This window comes from Anabas testudineus, chromosome 14 (assembly GCF_900324465.2).
Source record: "Anabas testudineus chromosome 14, fAnaTes1.2, whole genome shotgun sequence".
Lineage (NCBI taxonomy): Eukaryota > Metazoa > Chordata > Actinopteri > Anabantiformes > Anabantidae > Anabas > Anabas testudineus.
The window spans coordinates 4,359,240-4,383,166 of record NC_046623.1 but is presented as its reverse complement, the minus strand read 5'-3'; the positions used below and the strand labels follow the sequence as shown (position 1 = coordinate 4,383,166).

General features: G+C 43.5%; 2 protein-coding genes across 2 annotated transcripts in view; both read right to left on the bottom strand.

Moving 5' to 3' along the window:
* Nucleotides 1–8,769, bottom strand: part of camkk1a (calcium/calmodulin-dependent protein kinase kinase 1, alpha a) — a 42,849-nt gene extending 34,080 nt beyond the window's left edge. Inside the window, exon 1 of the mRNA XM_026372514.1 lies at nucleotides 8,508–8,769. The gene's annotated coding sequence lies outside the window, so the exon portion shown is untranslated. The remainder of the gene's footprint in view (nucleotides 1–8,507) is intronic.
* A 4,128-nt stretch (nucleotides 8,770–12,897) lies between these two features.
* atp2a3 (ATPase sarcoplasmic/endoplasmic reticulum Ca2+ transporting 3) overlaps nucleotides 12,898–23,927 on the bottom strand; it is a 41,769-nt gene continuing 30,739 nt past the window's right edge. The window contains exons 11-21 of the mRNA XM_026370418.1: nucleotides 23,565–23,696; nucleotides 21,913–22,029; nucleotides 21,593–21,811; nucleotides 20,774–21,109; nucleotides 19,654–19,874; nucleotides 19,360–19,562; nucleotides 19,103–19,188; nucleotides 18,639–18,772; nucleotides 18,050–18,167; nucleotides 17,011–17,128; nucleotides 12,898–16,689 (exon numbers count right to left, since the gene is read on the bottom strand). Of these exons, the coding sequence (XP_026226203.1) occupies nucleotides 16,646–16,689; nucleotides 17,011–17,128; nucleotides 18,050–18,167; nucleotides 18,639–18,772; nucleotides 19,103–19,188; nucleotides 19,360–19,562; nucleotides 19,654–19,874; nucleotides 20,774–21,109; nucleotides 21,593–21,811; nucleotides 21,913–22,029; nucleotides 23,565–23,696 (1,728 nt within the window). The 3' untranslated portion in view covers nucleotides 12,898–16,645. The remainder of the gene's footprint in view (nucleotides 16,690–17,010; nucleotides 17,129–18,049; nucleotides 18,168–18,638; nucleotides 18,773–19,102; nucleotides 19,189–19,359; nucleotides 19,563–19,653; nucleotides 19,875–20,773; nucleotides 21,110–21,592; nucleotides 21,812–21,912; nucleotides 22,030–23,564; nucleotides 23,697–23,927) is intronic.

Here is a 23,927-nt window from a genome sequence, read left to right as displayed (position 1 = left end):
TCTGTTGCTGCTGAAAATGAGAAGGCATCAGTCTTTTCCCTTGGGATTGATAATCGGTGCCCTCTAAATCCCACAGAGGGCTAGAATATCCCAGCGATCTCTATCCCTCCTGTTTGAAAACTGTGGTCAGGTGGTGGGCAGGCTGCCAGGTCAGGACTGATGCACGGAGGCAGGTGCTGGCTGCAGTTTAACTGACTAATTCAGCATCCAGCAAATTGTGATCTGTAGCCACAAAACAAGTCCAGCTTTCACTACTCATTAGAGACTGAACAGTAAAACTGCAGGCGACAGTATACAACAGTACCTCCAAGCAGAGGTCATTCAAATTTCTAACATCTTAGGATAAGCTGTATTATTTTTAGGGGAAGTACTAGATATTAGATTTTTAGTATGATGGATGCAGTGGCCATCTTTGAAAAATGACACTGTGCACTATTAGTTATTTACATAGTCACGCATTTAAAAGCGAAGGGTAAATGCTTATCACCTGGCACTAGCATTATCTGTGGAAAATGCTGTTTCAGTGACTAATAAGACAGCATGAGAGACACTGCATGGTGTCAACCTCGACAGACATCATCCGGGATGAAAACCACTGTTCACACTTTGCCAAGGAACAAACAAAAAGAAGCCTGATGAACATTGGCAGCACATTCCTTGGTCAGATGAAACCAAAATATATTTGTTTGTTTGGATCAGATGGGGTCCAGCATGTTTGGCACAGACCTGGCCGTGACTAGCACAGTGGCTGCACGGTGCCAACGGTGAAACATGGAGGTGGGAGTATACTGTTATAAGGCTGGATGAGTGCACAAGATGTAGAGGGAAGAAAATAAATCAGTACATAACAAAAACTCCAAAACTGCACTGACAGATCATGTAATGTACACTCTTTTTTTGCAGAAGACATCTTATGTTTCTTCAGTCATGTATATTTTATGCATACCATGAACTTCTACCTTTGCTTATTCTGTGGAAGGTGCACGTTTGAATTTGAGAGAATACACGATCAGCACAGCCCACAGTGGCACACTAAGTGAACCCAGCTGTCCTCACGCAGCACACAGCCGCAGGTGTTTTACCCTCAGTTGATCTATACGTGTGTGTGTGTGTCTGTGTGTGTGTGTGGTTTTTATGCTTTAACAAGCACGATCTGGGCACGCGGGCATGAAGCTGCGCAGGTGCAAATCGTAGTATGCAGTAGGTGTCGGAAACGGCAACACGACTAACACGATCCCACTGAGGATAACGCTCTAATGAACACAATTCTTCATGTTTGGCTCAAAAAATACTAAGTTAAGGAGCCGTTTCCTCGGGGACTTGGTTTGACCCTTGACCTCTTCCCTGGCGGAGCTCGAGTGTGGCCTGAGGTGGTTTTGACCACCGTACGCATATTTGGGTCACTGTTATGTTTTGTTTTTTTCTACCCTACCTCGAACATAACCAGCCAGAGCCATAACCAGAACTATGAGAGCTGTCATCAGCACCAAAGACACGGAACTGAGGAGCATTTTTCTCCAGCTAATCTGTCTCTCCCAGCATTTCAAACATCAAAAACAAAGTGATCATTCTTTTTAGCTCTTATCTCTTTGGAACAGGTTCCTAAATGTGCGTTTGGTAGCTTAAAAAAAAACAAACAAAAGCAAAAAAAAAAAAAAAAAAACAGGGAAAACAAACGTTACAACAGTCTCAGAAACTAAATCAGACCTGAGGTTGTGTTCTTTGTTTGGGGAAAGGTCACAAGCAGACGACTACAGAGACATTGCCAAGAGCAAGCTGCTGGTATCACAGATACAGCAAATGTTGAGCCCAGCAGCCCTTTGATGACTCATCCTAATAATGCTACTCCCCAAAGACACGGGATTGTTAATTTATGTTCATCTTTTACAGGTCATTCCATTAAAAATGCTCATTTACATTTTTTATGATGAAGTTGAGAAACTTTTACTGATGCACATCTGATGTGCCAGTTTTTATTCCTGCAGTATGAGGGTCAGATTACTCTCACGCAAGAATTTCATCCCCGTGAGCTGGGAGCCTCTTCCTCCCTTCATCATTAATGTTAGCCGCAGTATTGAAGGGTCTATTTTTCTCCACCCTGGTGTAAGCTACAAAGAGAAATTTAGATGCAGGAGCCAGGAGAGGGGAGCTGAGGTCGGTCGATTCTCCAGAACTGGAATGGATCTGAGGAACAGTTTGCTCACTTAAAATAGGCTGCCTTCTCAAAAGGAGAGCGCTGGTGTTAGCTGGCCCAGGGTCAGATTCTGCTTCTCCCTCCTCCAGGATTCTATCGAAAACGCTTTCACTTCTTCTCTTTCATGCAATTCCATCATCCGCCATCTGTGCAGATGGATATTTGGACCAGCCTACTGCAAGGAGACCTGAGCCGAAAGAGTAGAGCATGTCATACAGAGACGCTGAAGAGGGGAGTGGTGTCAGCAGAGATCTTAGCTGAGGCTCGAGCTCGGTCTCTTAGCTGGTAGAAATAACAAAGCTGTCATGAGAGCCAAATCCTTCCTTGTCTGCACTGAAAGACAACCTACCCGAGCATCTCCCACTGCAGCCAATCACAAAAATGACCATGTGACATTATTTCCAGGATAAATCCCAACAATAGCTGGTATGGTCAGAATATTATTTTAAGGTTATGTTATTTAATATTATATATTAATATATATTAATACAAACACTAGGGTTCAACTTATTTTCACGTTTATTTGTTTTTTGCACTTCTTCTTATGTGTGACTGGAAATTCAAACCCTCCCTCCCCCCTCTACTACTACTGCTCACTGTAGCAGCTATAGGAGGCTGAATGCTAACATCACCATGCCGATCTTTAGTTGTACAGTGAGAGTATCGTGTTTGCATGGTAACATATGTTTTCTAGAGGATATATGTATTTAAAGAACATATATATAGAACCTAAAATATATCAAACCTAAACAGTGTTGTTGCACACTGATTAACACACAAAAACTTTCAAATAAAAAAAAAAAATAATAAGTCCACTCAGGTATCACACGTATCTGATGTAAACAGAATTTACCATCTGTTGGTGTGTATCTCATTGCTACAGTATATATCAGATAGTTGCCACATGCAAGTTAGGTGCAAAAGCCTTTGTGAATGTGTGGGCATTCACTTAAAATAAAATAAAATATAGATAGAAGTATTTACTATTTTTAATCATGCAATATTTAACCTTAAACAAACTCTTTGCATTTGCCTACAGACAAAAAAAAATATGTTTAAGTGGGATAAAGAGGGTGCTCTCGATAAGGCATTTAAGAGTCTACCCAAAAGAGTGCACGATGACAAGTGGTCACAGAGGAAAAGCTGGTGTCAGGGTTTTGGTGGAAGAGATCTGGACAGGACACGGACTCTCTGGAGGACGAACACAAAGTCAATGCAGCCATCACTTATTTCAGTTTGCTCATCGGCCACTCGGAAAAAGCAGCAGAGCTCTAGAAAAACGCAGCAGTACATTTAAAAGAGATGTATAGAAAGACTAAGACTCCCCAGATCTCTGTCCGGGGCACACACACGTAGGCCTAGAATACCACAAAACTGCTTTGATGTCACTTAAGCTGACACGTTCACAGCCTGACAATGCTGTTCACAATTTAATACTGAACTACCTGAACATATTGTTTAAAGGGAAAAAACAAGCGCGTAACCCCATTACCCTCCCTAACATTTCACGTAGGACTCGATCAAGAAAAAGAAAAGTGTTAATGGACACTTCATCTTCTTTTTCCTACAGCTTAGCCATGCTTGTTCAATAAAACTGTTCTGATAAAAGAAATAAAATGGTGCAGTTTCCCAGTGGGCACCTCATTCATGCTGGTGTCTCTCATACGCAGACTAATGAGAACAGGGGAGAGGTGTAAGTGGGGTGGAGTGCAGCCTAGCACTTGGATGAGTCCTTACAGGTCGTGCTTTGAACGGCTGATATGCAGATGTGGCTGCACACCTGGCACAGAATGAACTAATGAGGACTTGTGAGTGTATTCATGTATTCACTCACTAGAAAACATTAGCAAATGACTTGTCTCACTTCAGCTTGGATAACTGGTGTTCTTTTAGCGCAGCTGAAATTAGAATCTGATTTGGAAGATGACGAGAAAATGCAAGGGTAAAAGGTAACATGCAGTCACAGCAGGACGCCCACTTTCCAGTGGCTTTGAATCTGAAGCCAAGGCAGTAGATCTGTGAGGCTGCTGTGCAGCCCCAACATCAGCCACATGACAATCTCCCAGGTCACAGTCAGAATACTAAGGATTCATCTTCAGGGTACCATGAATTTCTAAAAGCTGTTTACATCAGTCCAGTTGATATCAAGATGTCAAGCCAAGTTCATATGATAAACTTGTAACTCAGGAGGTCACCAAAGTTATTACGGTTCTTCTACTGCGACTATGAATCCAGAGCCATCCAGTAGTGGATATTTCAGTGTGACTCACATTACACTAACAACATAAGGTTAAAAAAATAAAAGGTAGCACTGAATAACAAGAAGGAAGCTAGGTGGCAACATTTCCTTCCTGAATTTTACCATAACTGTCATGAAGCATAACAGACCACAGAGGTCTGATGCAACTTTGTTTCTGCTTGTGATATTGTGACATGCATCAGCATTTGACTAGTGGCCAAAACTGCAGCTGTACAAGCTTGTGCGGTTGGGTTGACCCCTTCAGGAGCTCACACACTGCTCAGCGCTCTTGACATTTCCCAGCTTCTCCCTGGTTGCTCTGACTGGGACTGTCACAACTCTCGAGAGTCTCTTCCCCTGCTCCGACTGGAGTGTTAAATTTCCCTCTTATCAGCAGCTGTTCCACCTGAGGGGAAGGTACAGCCATGTTGACTATACACCCGTTGGGGCACACTCTGACCATCTCAGCAGAGAGAAACCGTCTCTGCAGCTGGACTTGACCTTTTCCAGGCTCATCCCAACCACTTCACTCTTTCCAGTCAGCTCCCACATGGATTATCCTGCAAGTGGCCATTCACTGCCATGAATTCTTTGAAACCCTCAAGCATACCAGAATTTTCTCGTCATGGAAAATATGAATTTGACTGCACTAATATAACATTGGGGCTATTTATGACACACCACATTACAATTTGCCTACAGTAGTCGCATAACTGTTACACATTGACAGCAGCAGAGCTGCCACGCCAGGGCTTTTGGCCTGGCCTTCAGGAGCTATTATTTTAAGTCTAATTGACTTTTCAATTCATTTTTGAAATCATAAATGGTATCACAGAAAGTAAGTTCTACCTGTTTTTCTGCAGTGACATTAGTGGTCTCCAGGGAGCATGCATTTTTGATTCAGGCACTGTTGCCACTGGTATTATGATTAGTACAACACCTGTGTGGGCAGACACAAAAGCGAATTTGTAATATCATTTTAGCTCTAATGGCCACGTAGGCAGTCAACCAGCAGGGGGCTGGCAATATTGGCTGTTGTAATCCACTGTGATGTCAGCCCCTCATACTGTACACGACTCAATCTGTTACTGTAACATGATGCAAATTACCAGGTAACATACAGGATGCTGAGGTTACGGGATGACTCGTTTTGATAGTTTGACCATTTTCCACAGCCACAAACCATCAAACCAGAGGCGGCTAACGCTAACCTCATCTGTATAATGTGTGCTGCAGGTGTTTATAGACACTACCATGAACAAAACGTGCCATCTTCTGGGAATCAAGGTCTTCACAGATGCAAAATGTTGTAGAAGGACAGTTTCAAATTAAATGGCCACAATGAAATTATGCACAGTAGCATCATTTTAATCATGGTTTCACTGCAGTTTATATTTCTTCAAAGGCCATTCTTAATATTTCCATTTATTCTATATCTCCTGCGGAACAATTGCTCTTTAATTGACCCGGTAAAGAGCGAAGCTCCAATATGTACTAGGCCTGTACGTTCACCTTAACATCAGCATCAAGTTCAGTTCAGTTCAACAAACACGCTTTAAGAGCTTCCAGGTACTGGAGGATGATCCAGTCCACATGCAATGCTAACAGGAGCCGTTTTGTAACAGCAACGCTTCAGCAGGTAGAGCCGCTACTCTTTTCTTACACTGTAATATGTAAACCTGTCAGGCATCAAATAAAAAAAAAAAAAGAAAAGCTTCTCACTCTCAGCACTGTGGAATCAACACTCCAGACTGGAAAACACACCTCGGGTCGCACATTTCTTATATGTAAGAAAAAGTATTCTGTGTTTACATCACTCTCCTGAAAATGATTTTCTCCCCCCAAACTGGCTCATTAACGGCTATTGTCTCTAATGGAACCAGTGTAATTTAGCTGTTTTTTAATTTTAATTACAGGCTCTCTTTTAGTGCAGCAGTAAGAAATTTAACTCACACCTTTAATTAAATCCTCAATGCCAAGGTCATGCACGATTTCCATTTCTCCCTGTTTTGTGTGCCTGTCAAATTGTCTCCATGGCCACATAAAGACACACTAAGATGGATTCAGAGGTGCTGCCCCTCTTTTGGTTTGTCTCTATCAAAGCTGCAGGTTTTCCGTCGCCCTACACTGTAGGGCCTACAGTGATTTAAAATTTCAACCATCAATCGGCATAATGGCTGAAATTGTTTGCAGTACGCAGGACGGAGCAGCAGTGTTCACCCACCAACACAGACCAGTGGTAGAGCAGCAGCACTCCCTGTTTATTCTCTGGTTCTCTGAGTGTAGCTGGGCTTGACATAACATGGATGAATGATATCCAGGCCTCCGTGTAAAACTGTTTATGACATTTCTTCGAGATACTAATACAGTCATAACAGCACACGCATTAACCTGCGTGCATTCGCACAAGGATACAAACACATAAACACGTGTGATGTTGATTTCTTTCTCCACTAGCCATGTTCAAGTGATTTCCCAGAGGGGCTGAAGGAGCTGGGAGCTGTTGACATATCCTGTTTTTCAGTAGCTGAGCCTCTGGTATGATTACCAAAGCCCACGAGAGCAGAAAGTGTTAAGGGGGTTACAGCCTGCAGTCAGCACTTTCAGCATCAAACAGTGAGAAAGAGAAACAGAAGTGATACCGCTGCTAATTTACACCAAGCAAAGCAACTTATTCTAACCCGCAAACTGAAGTCAAACTTGCAGGACGTGTTTGGTCAATGGAAACTGATGATATTTCCTCCTACTGGTAACGTATGTTTACACATTTGTTTTATTTTTTGTCCTTCCATAATACACAGATAAAAAAGGGCCAAGTGATATTCAACACTGTGATCCGGGTTGTTAAAATTGGCAGTTATCAGTCCAGCACTGTCATAAAACAGTATGTAAGTCATAAAGTTGCCTACAGGAAAGAAAAAAGTGAAAGGAACACAAGAGGGAAGTCCCAGTGCACAAAAACAAAACTGATAAAGTGTCCAACCTGCTCAGCAGAGGTCATTAAATGTCATCATGTGAGCATCTAAATCAACATATTGTCAACAAACCAACACTGAAACAGGTTTTCTCTTTGCTGTGCAAACACTACACAGACTCAACTTCTTCATTAGGCCGGGCTGAGAACAAAAGCAGAGACGCTGCAGTTATTTATTGCACGTTCAAGTACTTTCGGATTGTTTTGCAACACTGGAGGAGTCGATTTATTTTGAAAGGACGGATCGGGCCCCGTGCCTTGTAAACAGGGTACAATGAGCACCACTTGATGCTGAGGTGAAGCCATTGTTTTTATCAGACACTGAAGTCGCACTGAAAACAGTGGAAGCGAAGGCTGTTTCTGTGGCTTTTGAAAAGAGGAAACTTAAACTGACTCTCAACTGAAACAGCATCATTTCACAACAGACCAAACCGTGCAAAGTCACAAGTCACAGTGGCAAGTAGATGTAAACCCTCCTATCTGACAGGCTGGAGCCATGATAAGTGACGTGGGTAATGTTTAATCAATAATCAAAAGTATGTTGCAGGTTACTGTATTGTCATCATTTCAACACCAGCTTGCCACCAGACATCTCACACGTCTCTGTGCCTCAGTTCATGGGTGAGAAGCTCAAACCACATGTCTCACGTTGCACTTTGACAAATACCTAAAGACCAAAACTAAAAAGAAACAATCACATCAAAAGGGGCCCCTGGGGAGTCCAACACAGGCCCCTCATGGGACCCTTGAGTCAGGTGTAAGGCCCCATCATTTTATGACAGGTGCATGACACAGATAAATGGCACAGTGGTGACGTGAACGCAAGCCGCATTTCAGCGCAGTTTCCGCGTGTGTGTGTGTGTGTAAAGTGGCACAGAACCAGCGCAACAAACTGCAGCGGATTCAGCATTTGTGTGTGTGTGTGTGTGTGTGTGTGTGTGTGTGTGTGTGTGAGCAGCCCGATGAACAACACTAAGATACGGAGGGTAAACACGTGCAGCGAGCCCGATCTGCAGCGCACGGGAGCACATCCAGCCTCACTGCTCCACATTTCCACCCCGGCGACAGGAACATGGACTAGAATGGAAAGTTTCACCCACCCGGACGAGTCCTCGGTCCCGTTTACTGGTTCCAGTCAAAGGGATCCACGGGGGTGTCCCGCACAGACGCGCTGCGCCTCTTTGATTCCCTCTATCCACAGACGATTATTCGCACGGGCGGACGGGGACGCACACGCGCGGGCTCCTCTGCTGGATGTGTGGCAGGATCAGCTGCTCACCTAAGATGTGTCCCATGTTTCACGCCCTCTCTTCCGGAAAACACGGACGGACCAGCCCACCCTCCACCATCTCTCTCTCCCCCCCCCCCACCCCCCTTTCAACAGCAGGCTCTCTTGCCTACAGTGAAGCCACAGAGAGAAGACACCCAGCGGCCGAACATGTGCACAGCCCGCAGCTGGCTGCTGGTGCACCACCGCAATGTGCAGCGCGCACGCACGGAGCCGAGCCGAGCCGAGCCGAGCTGAGCCGAGCTGAGCTGCAGCCGGGCTGTGAGCAGACACTTTGACACACGCTGACTGACTCGTTAGTCGCACGTCGACACACGCAAAACCCCCCAACTTTTATTATTCAACCAGGATTTAAGCCATGGGTCCTAAAATCCGCCCTGTTCCTGCAGCACCACTAATAAAGCCGCCATCACTGATCCACGCCACACAACCACAAGTTCTCGTTCCCACTCTAAAGTGAGATTATTCCTTTAACAGACACATCTTCAGCTGTGCTCCTCCGGTAGAGACTGGATCACAGAGACGGGGACTTGGTGGAGCACAAGTGAAGGCAGCGCCCCTGCTGGTCATGTTTATATGTCACTATCCATGTGAGCAAAGGGAATTCAAAGGATCCTGTCAGTAATTAGTGCAGACAAGCACAGGACAAGTGTTCAGTGCAGGTTACTGAACATGATGTAGGCAATGAATGCATCAATCTATAGTCCAAACTAAGTTCAAGCTTTAGTTCAGACATGCTTTTGACTTGCTGAGCACCTGAGTCCTGTCACAGTCTTTCTTCCACTTGACTGCTTTGTTTATGTTATTGTGCAGTAAACGTTATATTGAACTCAATAATGGAGAGTTGTGAACACCACAAGTGACAGTATTTTACTTGCTAATATAAATTACTATTTATATATAATATATAAACTGATCTGTGGATTTTGGGGTTGCTGGTGCCCATTTTGTAAAATAATAATTTTGTGTCTACTACTACATCCACCTTATAGTAAATATCAAGATGTAGTATTTACAGGCTAACTTTAATTTCTATTTCCTGATCTAGCTTCTTTTCTACCATCAGAACCTTTCAATCTTAATTCTCCTGACTTTAAGTTTGATTAAGTTTGACTGAACGAATGGCCTCAATCATTGAATTCAGCTTTAAACATGACAAGGCGTGTAATTTAAAGCATCTCTTCCACTCACATTTTTAATTGAAACAACAATTTATTTCTTACAGCGTAGAATTAAAGGTCATATTTGACTAATATTTAGTTAAGGAGACCAGAAAGGGTCAAAGCAAGGTAATAATGTGTGGTGTGACTCTGGAAACAGTGTAACTGTAGATATATGGGGGTTAAGAGAAACACTGCACTTTAGTGACAATCATTACAATAAACTAAATAATTTTTTTTGTGTGAATAGGACTTTATTGTTAAATCTGGAATATCCTGACGTACTGCACAGACCGTCGCCACCCACCGAGGTGAATCTATCTCTGTTGCGTCTCCAATAACGAACGTACTGTGTGTTCTCATTTTGCAGTGTGACAGAAGAGATGGAGAAGAGACGTGACACACGATAGCGCACTGCAACGGGCCGATAACGGGAGGATAACTGATGAGTGTGATGAGGGTGACGTCGAAACATCTGCAGTCTGCTCCATGCAAGCAAGCGTGAAGATGGACTGCATGTTAGTAGACCAACGAGTGCTGACAATTCCAGCAGGCCTGTGTCAGTGTGAGTCAGTCTCTCTGAATAAAATCTGTTTAATATTGACACAGACTCCTTTTTTAGCAGTTTTATTTATTCAAAAATCTAAAATGAAAATCAACAATGATTATTTACCAGTTGATTGATAAGGAGATTGTTTGTAAAACCTCATAGAGCTCAGACGGACTTGTTCCTATCCTCATGTCTGAGAAGCTGCTATCGTTGAGTGCTTGTCACATCTGATGGGTTTAATTTTAAGTTAAGTATTATATTATTACACGTACTAATTCTCCTGCATCTGTGAAGTGAAGAAATATAACTGATGACAAAGTGACATGACAAGAAAGCACCAAAGTGAAGTGCAAATACCTCCTACTTGTATGTGTACATCCGGAGCGAGTCCACGCAGTCGTTTGAGTGCACTTCACCACTGGTTTTATCCCACAGTTCACTGTCAACGCTGCACAGTATATCAAACCAGCAGCAACTGGTGGATCAAGCCTTTGAGAGTGCTTTCTCTTCCCTGTCGCAGCCGTGGGGGAAGTTCATAGCAAGTTCATTTAGTTTCTTGGCAACAGCTTCAGCCTCACAGCACAACACAGTTTGACACCATGGGATAAGGGGCAGAATGTCCTCCCTCACAGAACAATCACCCCACAAATTTCAAATCTCTCCCAGCCTCTTCTGTCTCAAGGCGCTTCTCTAGAAGTGTTTTCTCACAGAGCTCCCTGCCTGTTCCCGCATGAGTCATCGTGCAAGTCAGCCACAGTACAGCACTTGTGTTGTGTTCATGGCAGCACCGGCCATATCATGCGTGACCAGATCATTATCGAAGCTCTGCAGCTCCAGCTTGTGTTAGGACTTTGTGCCGGTTCCACAGCAGTGATAGTATCTTTTTGGAAGTGTCGAGTGGAAGAAAGTTTTTACACATGTGCACACTGTCTTTTGCAAAGGTGAACGGTTCATAATCAGTCGTAGCAATAATTAGTGTCGCGGCCATGCTTTAATCATCCAGCTCAGTTAAGTGCTTGTGATTTATGCAGTGAGAATTTTATCAGTCTATTATCATTATGTCATTATTGTTATCAATCTATTTCAACAACATTGTCCCTGTGTGTAGGTACCGTTGCTTTTATTATTGCGTCAAGCTTTCTCAGCTGCTACCTCTGGCCTGTGTGTTTGTGTGTGTGTGTGTTTCACTGGGACAGTGGCCCTGCTGACTTTTCCTATCCTGCGTCCCTCTGAGGCCTCTGAGGTGGAAATAACGCCCTAATACTAATGAGATCCCCTTCTATTCTCCCCGCCGCCCTTGGGATTCTACCTGCACCCCGGGAACTTCCCCTGGAGAGCATGTGTGTGTGTGTGTGTGTGTGTGTAGTTGTCACATGTGAGATCTGAGGAAGCCCTAAAATAGAATGAGCAAAAACATAGCATGTATAGTAACTGGCGTACAGACAGGCAGGTGCAGGTGTGTGTAAACATGTTTAATGTCAGGTAGACACAGGTTTATCAGGTATCACAGGTAAAATCCTTCATCAACTGACCTGTTCTAGTATGAAGGAGAAATAGTCCTGTACTGATGCTTCATACACACAGGAATTGTGGTGTGTATCTCCCCCTGCTGGTCCAAAACGTTTAATACACACCTGATATTAATATAATGCACTTTTGCCAACTTTTGCTCTAATACCACAAATGCTCTCTGATTCACAAGTGCAGACAGTGAATTCAAGTTTTCTACTCTACCCCACAATCCGCCTGGTGCTTTTAATGTGGTAGTGGACAGTGGTCCGCGCGGCCCTTTTGACTGGTCTACAGCTATGCTGTAATTCATAAAACCTATTGTGAAAAGTCTGTCTCAACTCGACACAACAAGCTGAACCTGGTTGAGCATGAGTTGTTGTATAGTAATTGATAATTGTAATTATTAAACAACCATCAGACATCAAATTACTTTATAGCAAGAAAATACCATTGGTAAGGTTTCTACCCGTGAGGCTACATCCAGGAGATAGACTTTATTTAACTCTGTTTAAACTCATATTTGATTAAAATCCTTTGCAGATACTGAGGACTACAAAAAATCTGCCTATAATAAACTGTCAGTGTATAAAATAACACTGAAGAAGAACATTTGCAGTCTTATCCTGGCAGATTGACAATAAAATCAGTTAAGCCTGAGGTGAAGCTGGTTGAATAAGTTTCTGTGGAAACCAAATTTCCTGAAAAGAACCTGACCTACAGAAAGAAGGCAGGTTGAACTAGTCTTGCTTTATAAATCACCTAAATATAAATCACTGTGCTTCACATTTAAAAAACAAATGATTTCACTACAGTAGTAATGTTCACAATATTAGATAATAGATCAATAAAGATACAAAAATGTGGATTAGACAGGAGTTTGATATGCTGTGATGAAGGTGAAGCACGAGTCTAATAGGGATAATCACCATCAACAGTTTTCATTGACCACTATATAAGAAAGAACACAACCTATGAATAAATAACAAGATAAATAATCTTTATTTCCACGTCTGTCATTTATAAAATTATGTGTCCACAATTAATATTAACAAGGCAATACAGAGAATCCTTTTCTCAGAGGTGGAACTCAGGCTCTAGAGACAATTAAGAAAAAACAAAAGGGGGGACAGCTGGTCAGATGTTATCGATATGAACCTGATTGCCCCATCACTGTTAATAAGGGAGATTTTACAAATGGAAAAGTACATGGAGTACTGTGCTGGAAGAGTTGTGTAACATCCTAAATGCCAAAAGGATTGTCATAGGTCTCTAGAACCTGCATCCACACCGAACCCTTCAATGTACAGTCAGAAAACTTCATAAACCAGACAGGATTCATCACTGTTTACCACTCAGTGTAAACCAGACACAGTTCATTCACAAATTCTTGGAACATTCTCACACTGGATAACTCATCATCATCATCAATAATTAGCGTAAGCATGATTCTTGTCTAGCTTTAACATGATAACGTCATATTCTTTTTCCCTACAGTAAAAGACACAAAATAAACCCCAGCAACTGTAAAAACCAAACAGGAACAAGGAAGAAACAAACTTCTTTTTCTACAAAAAAAAAAAAAGAAAAGAAAAGAAAAGAAAAGAAAAAGAAAGTCCTTAGATACCTTGTGCTCAAATGAGAGAAAAAACTATTCTTGCAAGTTTGTCTTGTTGGTAAGTAGATTTCGTTGATGCAAGTTATCAAAAAATTAAATATTATATACTGTATAGGTTATTATTACAGTAACAAGGTTCCATGCGATCATAATCTCTGTACAGAGTCGAGGATTCAGTAGTAAATAACAAGGCCTATAGTGCCTGGTGGCCAGAGTGCCAGCATGTTACAGGGCCACGGAGACCTGGGACAGGGACAGGGGGTCTGCTGGTCTGGAGAGAAGTGCCACATTGTCATGGTCATGAAAAAAAAAAAAGCTGTATATAAAACTGTGGAGACCAGTTTGTAGTTTAAAGAAACTATCAACCTTCTAATCCTCCCACATTATCACAGGTTGTTTTGTGGTGTTCAAAGCATTTCACCATGACGTCCTTTCCTTTCTAATGACAAGCTGTTGTTTTTTTATTTTTTTTTAATAAGTGCACTCCCCCATTCATTGTCTTCGTCAGCGTCTGCTCGGGTGAGTGATTTCCTACTGTACATTTCCAAGAACAAGCCCAGAGAGCACATGAAACTGGAAATATCCGGATTGGATGAGGTCATTTCATCTAAGTTTGGTTAGTTATCCCCTACAGGGTAAGATTAAAAAAAACAAAAAACAAAAAAAAAAAAACATCACCAGGCAACAAACTAGATGAACACAACAACAGCAACACACTGGAAGAAAGAAAAGGGGAGGAAACAGAATAAAGATCTGCACACTGTGGCAATAGCTCCCAGCTAAAACAACTGTACAGACCTGCATCAGACAGATTCACCGAACATCTAAATATCCTTAACCACATACAGTAAAGACCACTTTAAATGGTGATTTGTCTGACTAGAATACTAAAACCTAAAGAGATTCAACCGACTGTAATATAAGACCAAGACAATTGTCACAAAATTAGCAATTTGAATCCAGGAGCTGTCCAATATTTAGCATATTTGCTTGAAAAGGAGGATTAATTGGTAATTGTTCTTCCTTTGATGAATCGCTGCAGCTCAACCTTGACGATTTTTGACCAAATGTTTGATTGCGTTCATTAAAAGCTGTTGATACAGTGTGGAGATACAGTGCTATGTTTGACCCAGCACCTTTACAGAGTTGGCTTTTGAATGTGCACACTTCCCTCTCCAAGAGACACCTGCTCTGGTCTGCAGAGCACCAGGGCCCCAAAACAAACCCCCATATAATTAAGACTTAAAGACAAAAATCCAAAACCCAGAGAGTTCATTCAGTCAAATACATTATTATTTAGTCGTTATAAAACAATACCCAAGTGAGTCGCTAAAGCACTGAGAGAGCGGGAGGAGCTGAGGGAGCAGCACACGAAGCACAACAAAAAGAGTTTCCTATTAAACATGCCTCAGACCAGGTGGACATTCAGAGTCTGTAAGACCTCAAGTGATCAGAATAGGGCACGTATGACTGAGAGTGGTGGTGGGTAAAAAAAAAACAAAAGAGGGGGGTCATTAAAGGCTAGCAGAAACACATTCATTTGGACCACATATTTAATGTGGAAGTGCAGTGGGCTATATAAGGCATGGATGTTAAATGTGCTAAATATGTAAATAATTCATGAGCAGGTAAGATAATCAAGCAGTTCCTTAACTTACTTTAACTACATCTGCGGCGCGATTTCATCACTGACAAGCCTATTGAGTCAAATTAGATGAATTCATTCAAGTAAGGCTATATGCGCGCGCACACACCCACACTCAAACACATTCGGCTGGTGCAGGGTTAGAAATAATTGAATAAATTGAAAAGTGGAACAAAAGCATGAAGATCCAAGACACTTTGCTACATAAAATGTCTCAGAGCATCATTTTCTTGTTCAGATCTACCTTTAATTTTGATACCTATCAGCTAAAACTTCGATGGCAACACAGCAGATGGACATTAAACAGGACGCAGCTGGGTGGACAGGCTGACGACTACACTACTCGGTTTGCTGGTTCGGTTGCTGTCTGACATTTTTATTTCTTGTCATTGTTTTGAAGTCTGTGAGCTGACCTCAGCCCCTCGAATTAAGAGCTGAGGGAAGCGGCCAAGCAACGTAAAGCTATTCACACTTTAGGTGGAGTGACATCTCCACACACACACACACACACGCGCGCACACACGCACACAAACATGCACAAACCACCCCACAACCCCAAAATCAGGAGCCCCTGCAGCTGCCTCCTCGACAGAGAGCAAGAAAGAGAGACGGAGAGAGAGCAAGACGGGAAAAGAGGAGAGTAAAGTACGACCAGCGGGAGTCTGGATGTGGTGAGAGCAAAGACAAAGAGCGATGAAGGCGCAGCGCTGTGACAAACTGGCCAGAGATACGACTGCGTTGTGCTGATAAGGCCGTGCTCCTGCAGGGGCTGGCTGGACTTCACTGAAAGTAGTGTGGATGGCAGAAGCCTGGGCAGTACCTTGAGATCATGGTTTTGTGGACACACACTCAGGTACAGGTGTGCTGGTCGACAGCTGGCACTCTTCACCCTCCATATTCTCGCTGCGGTCTCTCTCCTCCACTGCAGGCGTCACCTCTCAGTCTCTCTTTTGGTCTCTGTGATCATTTCAAACCCACCACCTCCATTCTCCTGTCCTCCCTTCCCTTCCTTTCCCCGAAGTCCAGTTACTGCACCACTATGTTCGTACTGTATTATACACTCAAAGTAACAAAAAAAAAAACTAATCAAACAAACAAGCAGATATCTATAAAAAGCAGAGCCCGGGCAGTTTCATCTTTTTTTTTCTCTCCTGCTGTTGTTTCTCGCTCTTGCAGCTATAAAGACAGGCCTGCATCTGCCTGTCCACACACACACAGACACACACACACTCACACACACACACACACAGACACTCTCAGCGTCCATTTACTCACGCACTCGTGCAAAGCCGCGTGGCTCTCTTCCTTGCACGCTCGTTCTCATGCAAGGCCTGCTTATTTCTAGTGGTGGTTTGTGTGACATGCAGGAGTGGGGAATGAGGACAAGTGGAGACAGAAGGTTCCTAGCTCAAAAAGGGGCAGAGGGTAGGCATGTGTCAAACTGTATGCGTGTGTTGAGGGAGAGGTCTCAGTTCAGCTGCCATCTCCTCCGATATTTCTTCTCCTCATCACCTATCAAAGAAACAAACAGGATTTAGGAAACACAGAGACTGGTGTGATGAGTCTACAGCTACAGGTTTCTAGTGCAGAGGGAAGACGTGACAAGGTTGGAAAAAGTGTACCTTTTCACAGAAGGTGAGACAAAAAGAATTTAAGCTGAATTAGAAATACAGGAGAGAGAAAAAAGAGCAGAAGAGTGTTGTTAGTGAAATCTGATGTTCAGCGTTACAACACAAACATTCACTGATTTCAATGAGCTTCACCACACTTACAAAGCCTGATTTTTATGGGCTAGTTCATTAAGTGTGTGGAACACAAAAGGCCTTGGCATACCTTCTAGATGATTCCTGGAGATATATTTCAATGCCTCATCCAGGAGGATGACTGGGATGGAAATCTTAAAGACCACGATCCACTGAGACCAGCAGAGAGGGGTCACCTGGAAGATCAACTGCAGCACAGAGGGCACTCTTAATAATAATAATTCAGCAGACACAATGAAGCCAGTGGTCCTGGAAGCTCAACACACTGCGATTTAAATGGTTTTCTACTTCCTTCCTATGGTTCTAGTCTGAGGACTACGTGTACATGAATTGAAGAGGAGGAAGAGGAATTCCTCAACAACCCTAAACACAGAAACACGGCTCAAACTGGGAAAACACGACCAAATACAGAAATCCTGCAGCTGCACATTACAGTGGAAATGACTCACATTTCCAGGGAAATTGATAAACACACCAAACACATCTAGTGAGTCCTGTAAAGTTCCGTTGTTTGGGCTAAATCCAAATTGTCCAAGCTGGACCTAAGGATGAGCCTTACACACTACTGTTAGAGAGACACTGTTGTCTTCAAGTCAACTCTGTGAGGGTGCTGGACCACAAGAGGAGGACATGCAGTGCAAGATGCCACTTACAGGACCTCAGGTGTTTCTGTGGAGTTGAACTGCGATTTCTGATTGTGTAACAGTGCTGATCATGTAAACTCTGCTGTACAACATGGTCCCAATAACATATAAACAGAAAATTTTAAATTTCCCAGCTTGAAAAACATTCTGTTATTCACTTAGTTGAGCAGATGATGACAAATGATCCTATGATCTAACCTCCGGTTTATGAAAACTTCCTGTGTAGATAAACTAATGCAACAAGAACAAAATAAGAACCGTGTTATTGTGTTATATCTCTCTTTGGGTAATTTTCCAAGTAAAGTCTTGTGTAGTCTGGAGTTTCTAGAAGTGGAAAAAAAGGGGGGGCCACTATATTCTTAGATGCTTTTTGCCATTTTTGTGTAACTTTGTCATAATATGCCGGCTCACCGACAGCAGCAGTCTCCGCCCTCACCCACCCAAACAACCCTCTTGAATACTCACCGGCAGAGGCTCAACGTAGAGGATTAGGAAGTGGAGGGAGAGAGAGAGGATGATTGCTCCCAGCAGCCAAATATTGACCCAAGGAGGCATCCTGACCAGGGACTGGTTCTCAGACAAACTGGTAAGTTTTAACAAATCAAACTGACATTAGAGACTTACATGGAAGTAATTCTATCATGTAGCAAAGATGAAATGATGCATAACAATAAATCTCCTTCCATATATGGGTGCTATCATGTGTCCCCTCATGCACTTTCACTCTCGTTTATTTCAACCTTCCCTTTGACAGATTCTTTCCTAAACGAGACATTAGTATTTGTTTCTATAGGGAGCTACTGAAAGACTTGCTCCATGAGCAATCCTGGCAAAAACACAGGGAGTTTTCCCTTCGTACCACTGTTCCTTTTATTTTCTGCTTCATTTCTGTTCTTAAGATGTGCGGCTACGCTGGATTTATTTGCCACTTTCAACAAAATGCAGAAGAATGAAAATACAACCGTTATCAACAATAACATGAAAAAAGACAAACATGTTCTGCAGCAACAAAGAGAGTGGATGTTTGTGTTGTTGTGCGTCTTGTATGACTGACCTGTTGAGTGCGTTGAACATTTCAATAGTGACCAGCACAGACAGTGCCATGGTCGTGGGGTAGCGTGATTCAAACACTTCACAGTCTATGCCCTGGAACATGGGGTTGTCCTCAGTACACTGCATGAAGTGCCTCTGCAGAGAGAGAGACAGACAGGCACTCAGTGTTTGTGTTTGTGAGTCTGGCCCTGTCACCAGAACCCTTGTGACCTGTTGTGATAGAGTTCAGTGCTGATGTGGGGACAGCTGCAGAACACTGGCCTCATTCCTACCCTGTGCGCAGTCAAACCACATGGGTCTTACTTCCTTTTCTATTTGTGTACAGTGATGGGATCACCAAAAGAAGGCATGGAGGGTGATGCACATCGAAATGTAACAGTAATAAAACCCTCTCCTCTAAGGATGGGAGGGTGCAGCAGAAACCAAAAGAAGGCAGAATGACCAGGACACTGTTTTGTAACTTACCAGCTGATAGAAAGTCACTTGTGGGCCTTCTTCATCAAACAGGTACCACCATGTGGCAGCACTGACTGTTCCGAGACCCACATATCCTAAAGAGAAAGACAGTCATAGACATATGTGTACACAAGATGCTAGTTTAAAATCTAACATTACTATAAGTAGACAGACAGCTATATAACCTGGTAGAGGGATTGTGAGGAGTGCATGGACAAAATATGTGGAAACACTAACAGGAATTCAGCTCAGAGCTAATATACTACCTCCAATGGCCAGGTATCTGAAAAAGAGCCAGCCAGAGATGAGAGGCTCTTTGGGGTTACGTGGTGGTTTGTCCATAATGTCCAGGTCTGGGGGATTAAAGCCCAGGGCGGTGGCAGGTAGACCATCGGTCACCAGATTAACCCACAGCAGCTGGACTGGAATCAAAGCCTCGGGGAGACCTAGGATGGCTGTCAGGAAGATGCTGCAGACAAACAGAGAGACGCACAAACATCAGCTGAGCATGATGGAAGAACATGCAGCACGTGTTGGTTATATAGTGTGTCGCTCCTCACCAGACGACTTCTCCCACATTAGAGGAAATGAGGTATCTGATGAACTGCTTCATGTTGTTGTAGATTGCTCTGCCCTCCTCCACAGCAGCCACTATGGTGGAGAAGTTATCATCAGACAGCACCATCTCAGACGCAGACTTGGCCACTGCAGTCCCAGAGCCCATGGCAATGCCAATCTCAGCTTTCTTTAGGGCAGGGGCATCATTCACACCATCTCCTGTCTGGGACAAGAACAGATTTACTTGAATTAATGCATCAAAACGCTTGCCATGCAAGATCACATTTGGATTTCTGCTCAGTAAACAACCCAAAACATGATGATATTTACACAAATGACTGAAGATAATCATTTTAATTAACTGTGACAGGGGGAGGAATCAATTCAGAATGAAAGAGCTGGATAAACCTCTGAAGATAAAAGCCCTTATATCTTCACATAGCAGTGTCATGTGACGTAAAGACAACAAAGCCAAATTGAAAATATCATTAGCCTTACTTGGGATGTGAGTTCATCACTTTAAATATTCAGAAGACATTACACTTTTACAGATGATTATAGTTTAAATAGTGACGGCTCACAAACTATGATCGAAAACAAACTGAAGTCTCATTATGCAAAATCTCATTATCGTTTCGGATCCAGACAGGATTAAGTTAAATCTGAGCAAGTGAGATATTTATCTGTCATAGCCGGGCCTAAGGCAGCTTTATACTGAGGTGAACAGTGGAGTCGGACTAAAAGACAAATGGTGATATTGTTGTCTCCCTCACTCCCATCTTCCCCTCGGATCTACCCCTCTGCGGAGACGTGTGTCAGATAGGAAGCAGCAGAGCGGGCCAGAGATGACAGCTTTAGATAGCGCTGTCTGAGAGAGCAGCCTCGGAGAGACCTGAAACATGTCACGCCTCACTGGCCTCTCCTCATGCATCCTCGACAAGTCATTCACATAACATACTGTCGGAGGAGGGAGAAAAGTGCCTTTTTGCCTTTCTACAGGCTTTAAAAATATGGGACAAACTACATATATAATGTGCATATTGACAAGAAGGAAAGATGCTTAAAGTGGGTGGGGCCAGTGCCAGTAAGAGCTTAGCAAGTTGCTCTATCCTCTCTCCTCACCATGGCAGTAATCTCATCGAATGACTGCAGGTACCCGACGATCTTAGACTTGTGAGCCGGCTCAACGCGGGCGAAGCACCTCGCCCGTTTGACGGCCTCCCTCTGCGCCTCAGACGAGAGATCATCAAACTCGCGGCCCGTGTAGGCCTTTCCCATCACGTCCTCGTCCTCCCCGAAGATGCCGATTCGCCTGCAGATGGCCACAGCTGTGCCCTTGTTGTCTCCTGTGATCATAATGACACGGATACCTGCCTCGTTGCACAGTTTAATTGAGCCGATCACCTCCTTCCTGGGTGGGTCCAGCATGCCCACGCATCCGACAAACGTGAGACCCAACTGAAAGGAGAAAAAATAAATGGAAAAGAAAGAAGAGGAGAGGGGGGTGGACGGGAGGGGGGGATTAGTTTGCACAGGACATTATCTGAAAACAGAATCTCACTTCAATTCCTCTGAGATTGATTTTACCAACTTCTTTTGTTGTATTGCCATTAAAAAAAAACATCAAACAGATTACTTTCTGTTCCATTAAAAAATAAGCAAGTGTAGAAGCTTCATTCTTTAAGTGGATAAAGGCTTAATGGCAAAAAGAGGACATTAAAGGGATAGCTTGATTTATCTTGTAAGAGAATTGGTTTTAAAGGTTTATTACTACTTTAAAAGGTCCTGCATGGTTTAGCACCTCCCCACTTGCCTCTGTTGCCTCAGGTCATCAAACGCTGCAGCATTTAAACAGTTGGTATGGAGCAGGCATGTTTTCTTATTGTGGAGCTAAAGTACACAAGAGCCTCAAAATGACCAGAAGTTACCAAGGTCCTCTACCTCATACTCTACAAACTTGCTGGAATTCTCCAAGTCCATTTCCTCTTTGCGTGGCGGGGTGTCGTGAGTAGCCAGAGCCAGGCAGCGCAGGGTGTCTCTGCCTGTGCCCCAGTCCCTGATCTTAGACATCAGCTGGTCACGCAGGGCAGTTGTCAGCGGCACCTTCCCTTTTCCCACCCGCAGGTACTGACACCGCTCAATCACACTCTCAGGAGCACCCTAAGGGGACAGATTGCAATTAACAGAAGAAATCAGTGAATGAATCACTTCAAACTGAAGTGATGAAGAGGATATTGTTTGACTGTATTATTCTTCCATGCCTTGACGAACATCTTGCTCTGGGAGCCCGGACTGACAGAGGTGCAGTAGACAGACATGGACTTGCGGTCACGGGAGAACTCCAAGGTGAACTCCTTCTTCATCAACTGCCTGATCACCTGGTGGTTCAAAAGGGGGCGAGAAAAGAGTGAGAATGACGGGAGAGAAGAAGAAAGAGGAGATAGAGCTAAGTAGCTGTATTCGTGCCCAGATGTCAGGTTGTCAGGTGGTGGTTGACTGCGAGTTTTTACTGAGATACTGACAGCTGAAGGATAACACCTCAGATCAAGCACTGAGCTGGCTTGACAGGATGTCTGGCTGCAACCAGTCTTTGTGTAAGTGGATTTGATGTCATTGTAGGTCAGCAACATCCCTGAGGAATTAAAACGGGAAACAACAGCTGCACAGTAACCAGAATTGCAGAAGAAAACACTGAGGTTTTAATTTAGAAACACAAAGCTCAGCCTAAAAACATCCCTGTTCCTTCAACACTGTATATCATCTGCATCTGATGTGCTGCCTGTAATGTCAGGTCTTGTTCTACCAGTAGGTGTCTCTCTGGCTCAGTCTGTGCTGTTGAAAGATTTAGATTCGATGCCGTCTGTCCAACAGATGGCTATGATGTACACGCCCCATCAGGGGACTTAAAACAGAGGTGTCAGTGAGGCAAACTTCTCCTATCCATCAGGCAGAGAGTAACAATGGGTGTTTGTTTGGCATGGCATGCTGGGAAATTATCCACTTCCACTTTTTTCCTGTTGAGATCCGGAGGATTTGGAAAGGTCAGCTCGTTTAAATTGTGGTGATGCTCCTTATTATCAATCCATTTACCCACTGAACAGGTGCACCGGGCCTATTCAGAGGTTTGAATTAAAACCAGAAGAACATTCAGTGCCGTCACCGCGAGGCTCGTCTCATCTGAGGCTCACTGACAAGCTTTGTTCTTCCTGAAAGTGAGACCAACAGGGATTTCGATGACCTTTATCTACAGTGGAGTGAAAAGCTCAGAACCAGAGGTGACGGGCCTCTCGGCACAGAAACACCAGCATTAGCTTAGTGATCTCATTAGGTCTTCAGACACCTGTGCTACACTCACGCACAGGTCAGACTCCAAACTTTCAACTTGGACCTGGAAACTCGTCAAAGCAGAACAAGCACTTCATTTGTGATACGTTGCAGAATTGACCAAAACTAGTGCAGCAGGTAGGTTTGCAGCAGTCTTTACAGCAATTACCTTTTAAATTTACAATAGGGGTGACATGTTTAACGCATAACCAAACAATCACAGGCTCACACCCTGAAGTCAAACATGTGCGTGCATCAACAACCGTGCGTTTCATTTAATAGTCTTTCACAATGAACCCTGAACAGTGAGATGTTGACTCATTGTAAGTCACTGTGGATACCACAGTGCTCAAATGCTAAATATCATCCTTTACATATGAGTGTAAAGGGCCACACTAGATCAAGTCATCTCCTGTGCAGTTGGTGTTCTATTTCAAACCTGAGGTCTTCAGTCCAAACTGACACTGAGCCAGAGAACATCAGGGACTTCATGAGACTTTACCCAGGCAGTCTTTATTTTTCCATATACACAGCATTCTTACCACCACAAGGTCACACAAACACACACACGTCTCCACGCGTAGCTTACCGAGTTGCAGGCCCCAGCACGTTCCACCTTGCTCAATCCTGACAGGTTTGTCTTGAAGACGTTCATCTTCTCCACCAGGGTGGTGAGTGCCGTCTCTGTGGCTTCACCCACCTTCTCATAAACCCCTTTGGCCTGCAGGAGAGTAGAATGAAAAACTTGCTGCTGAGGTGTTTCTGGGATTTACAAAGTGTTTTATACAAGCAAAGCGATACAGTCGAAATGTAGAAAGTATTTAAGTTGTTCAATTCAGGCCCTTTTCATCAAATTTGAGGAGGCACAGCTTTATACATTGTATCAGCTGTTGAATATGAACACTCCTCTTCAAACTGACACAAGAATGCCTCCAGAGCACACCTGCTGTGT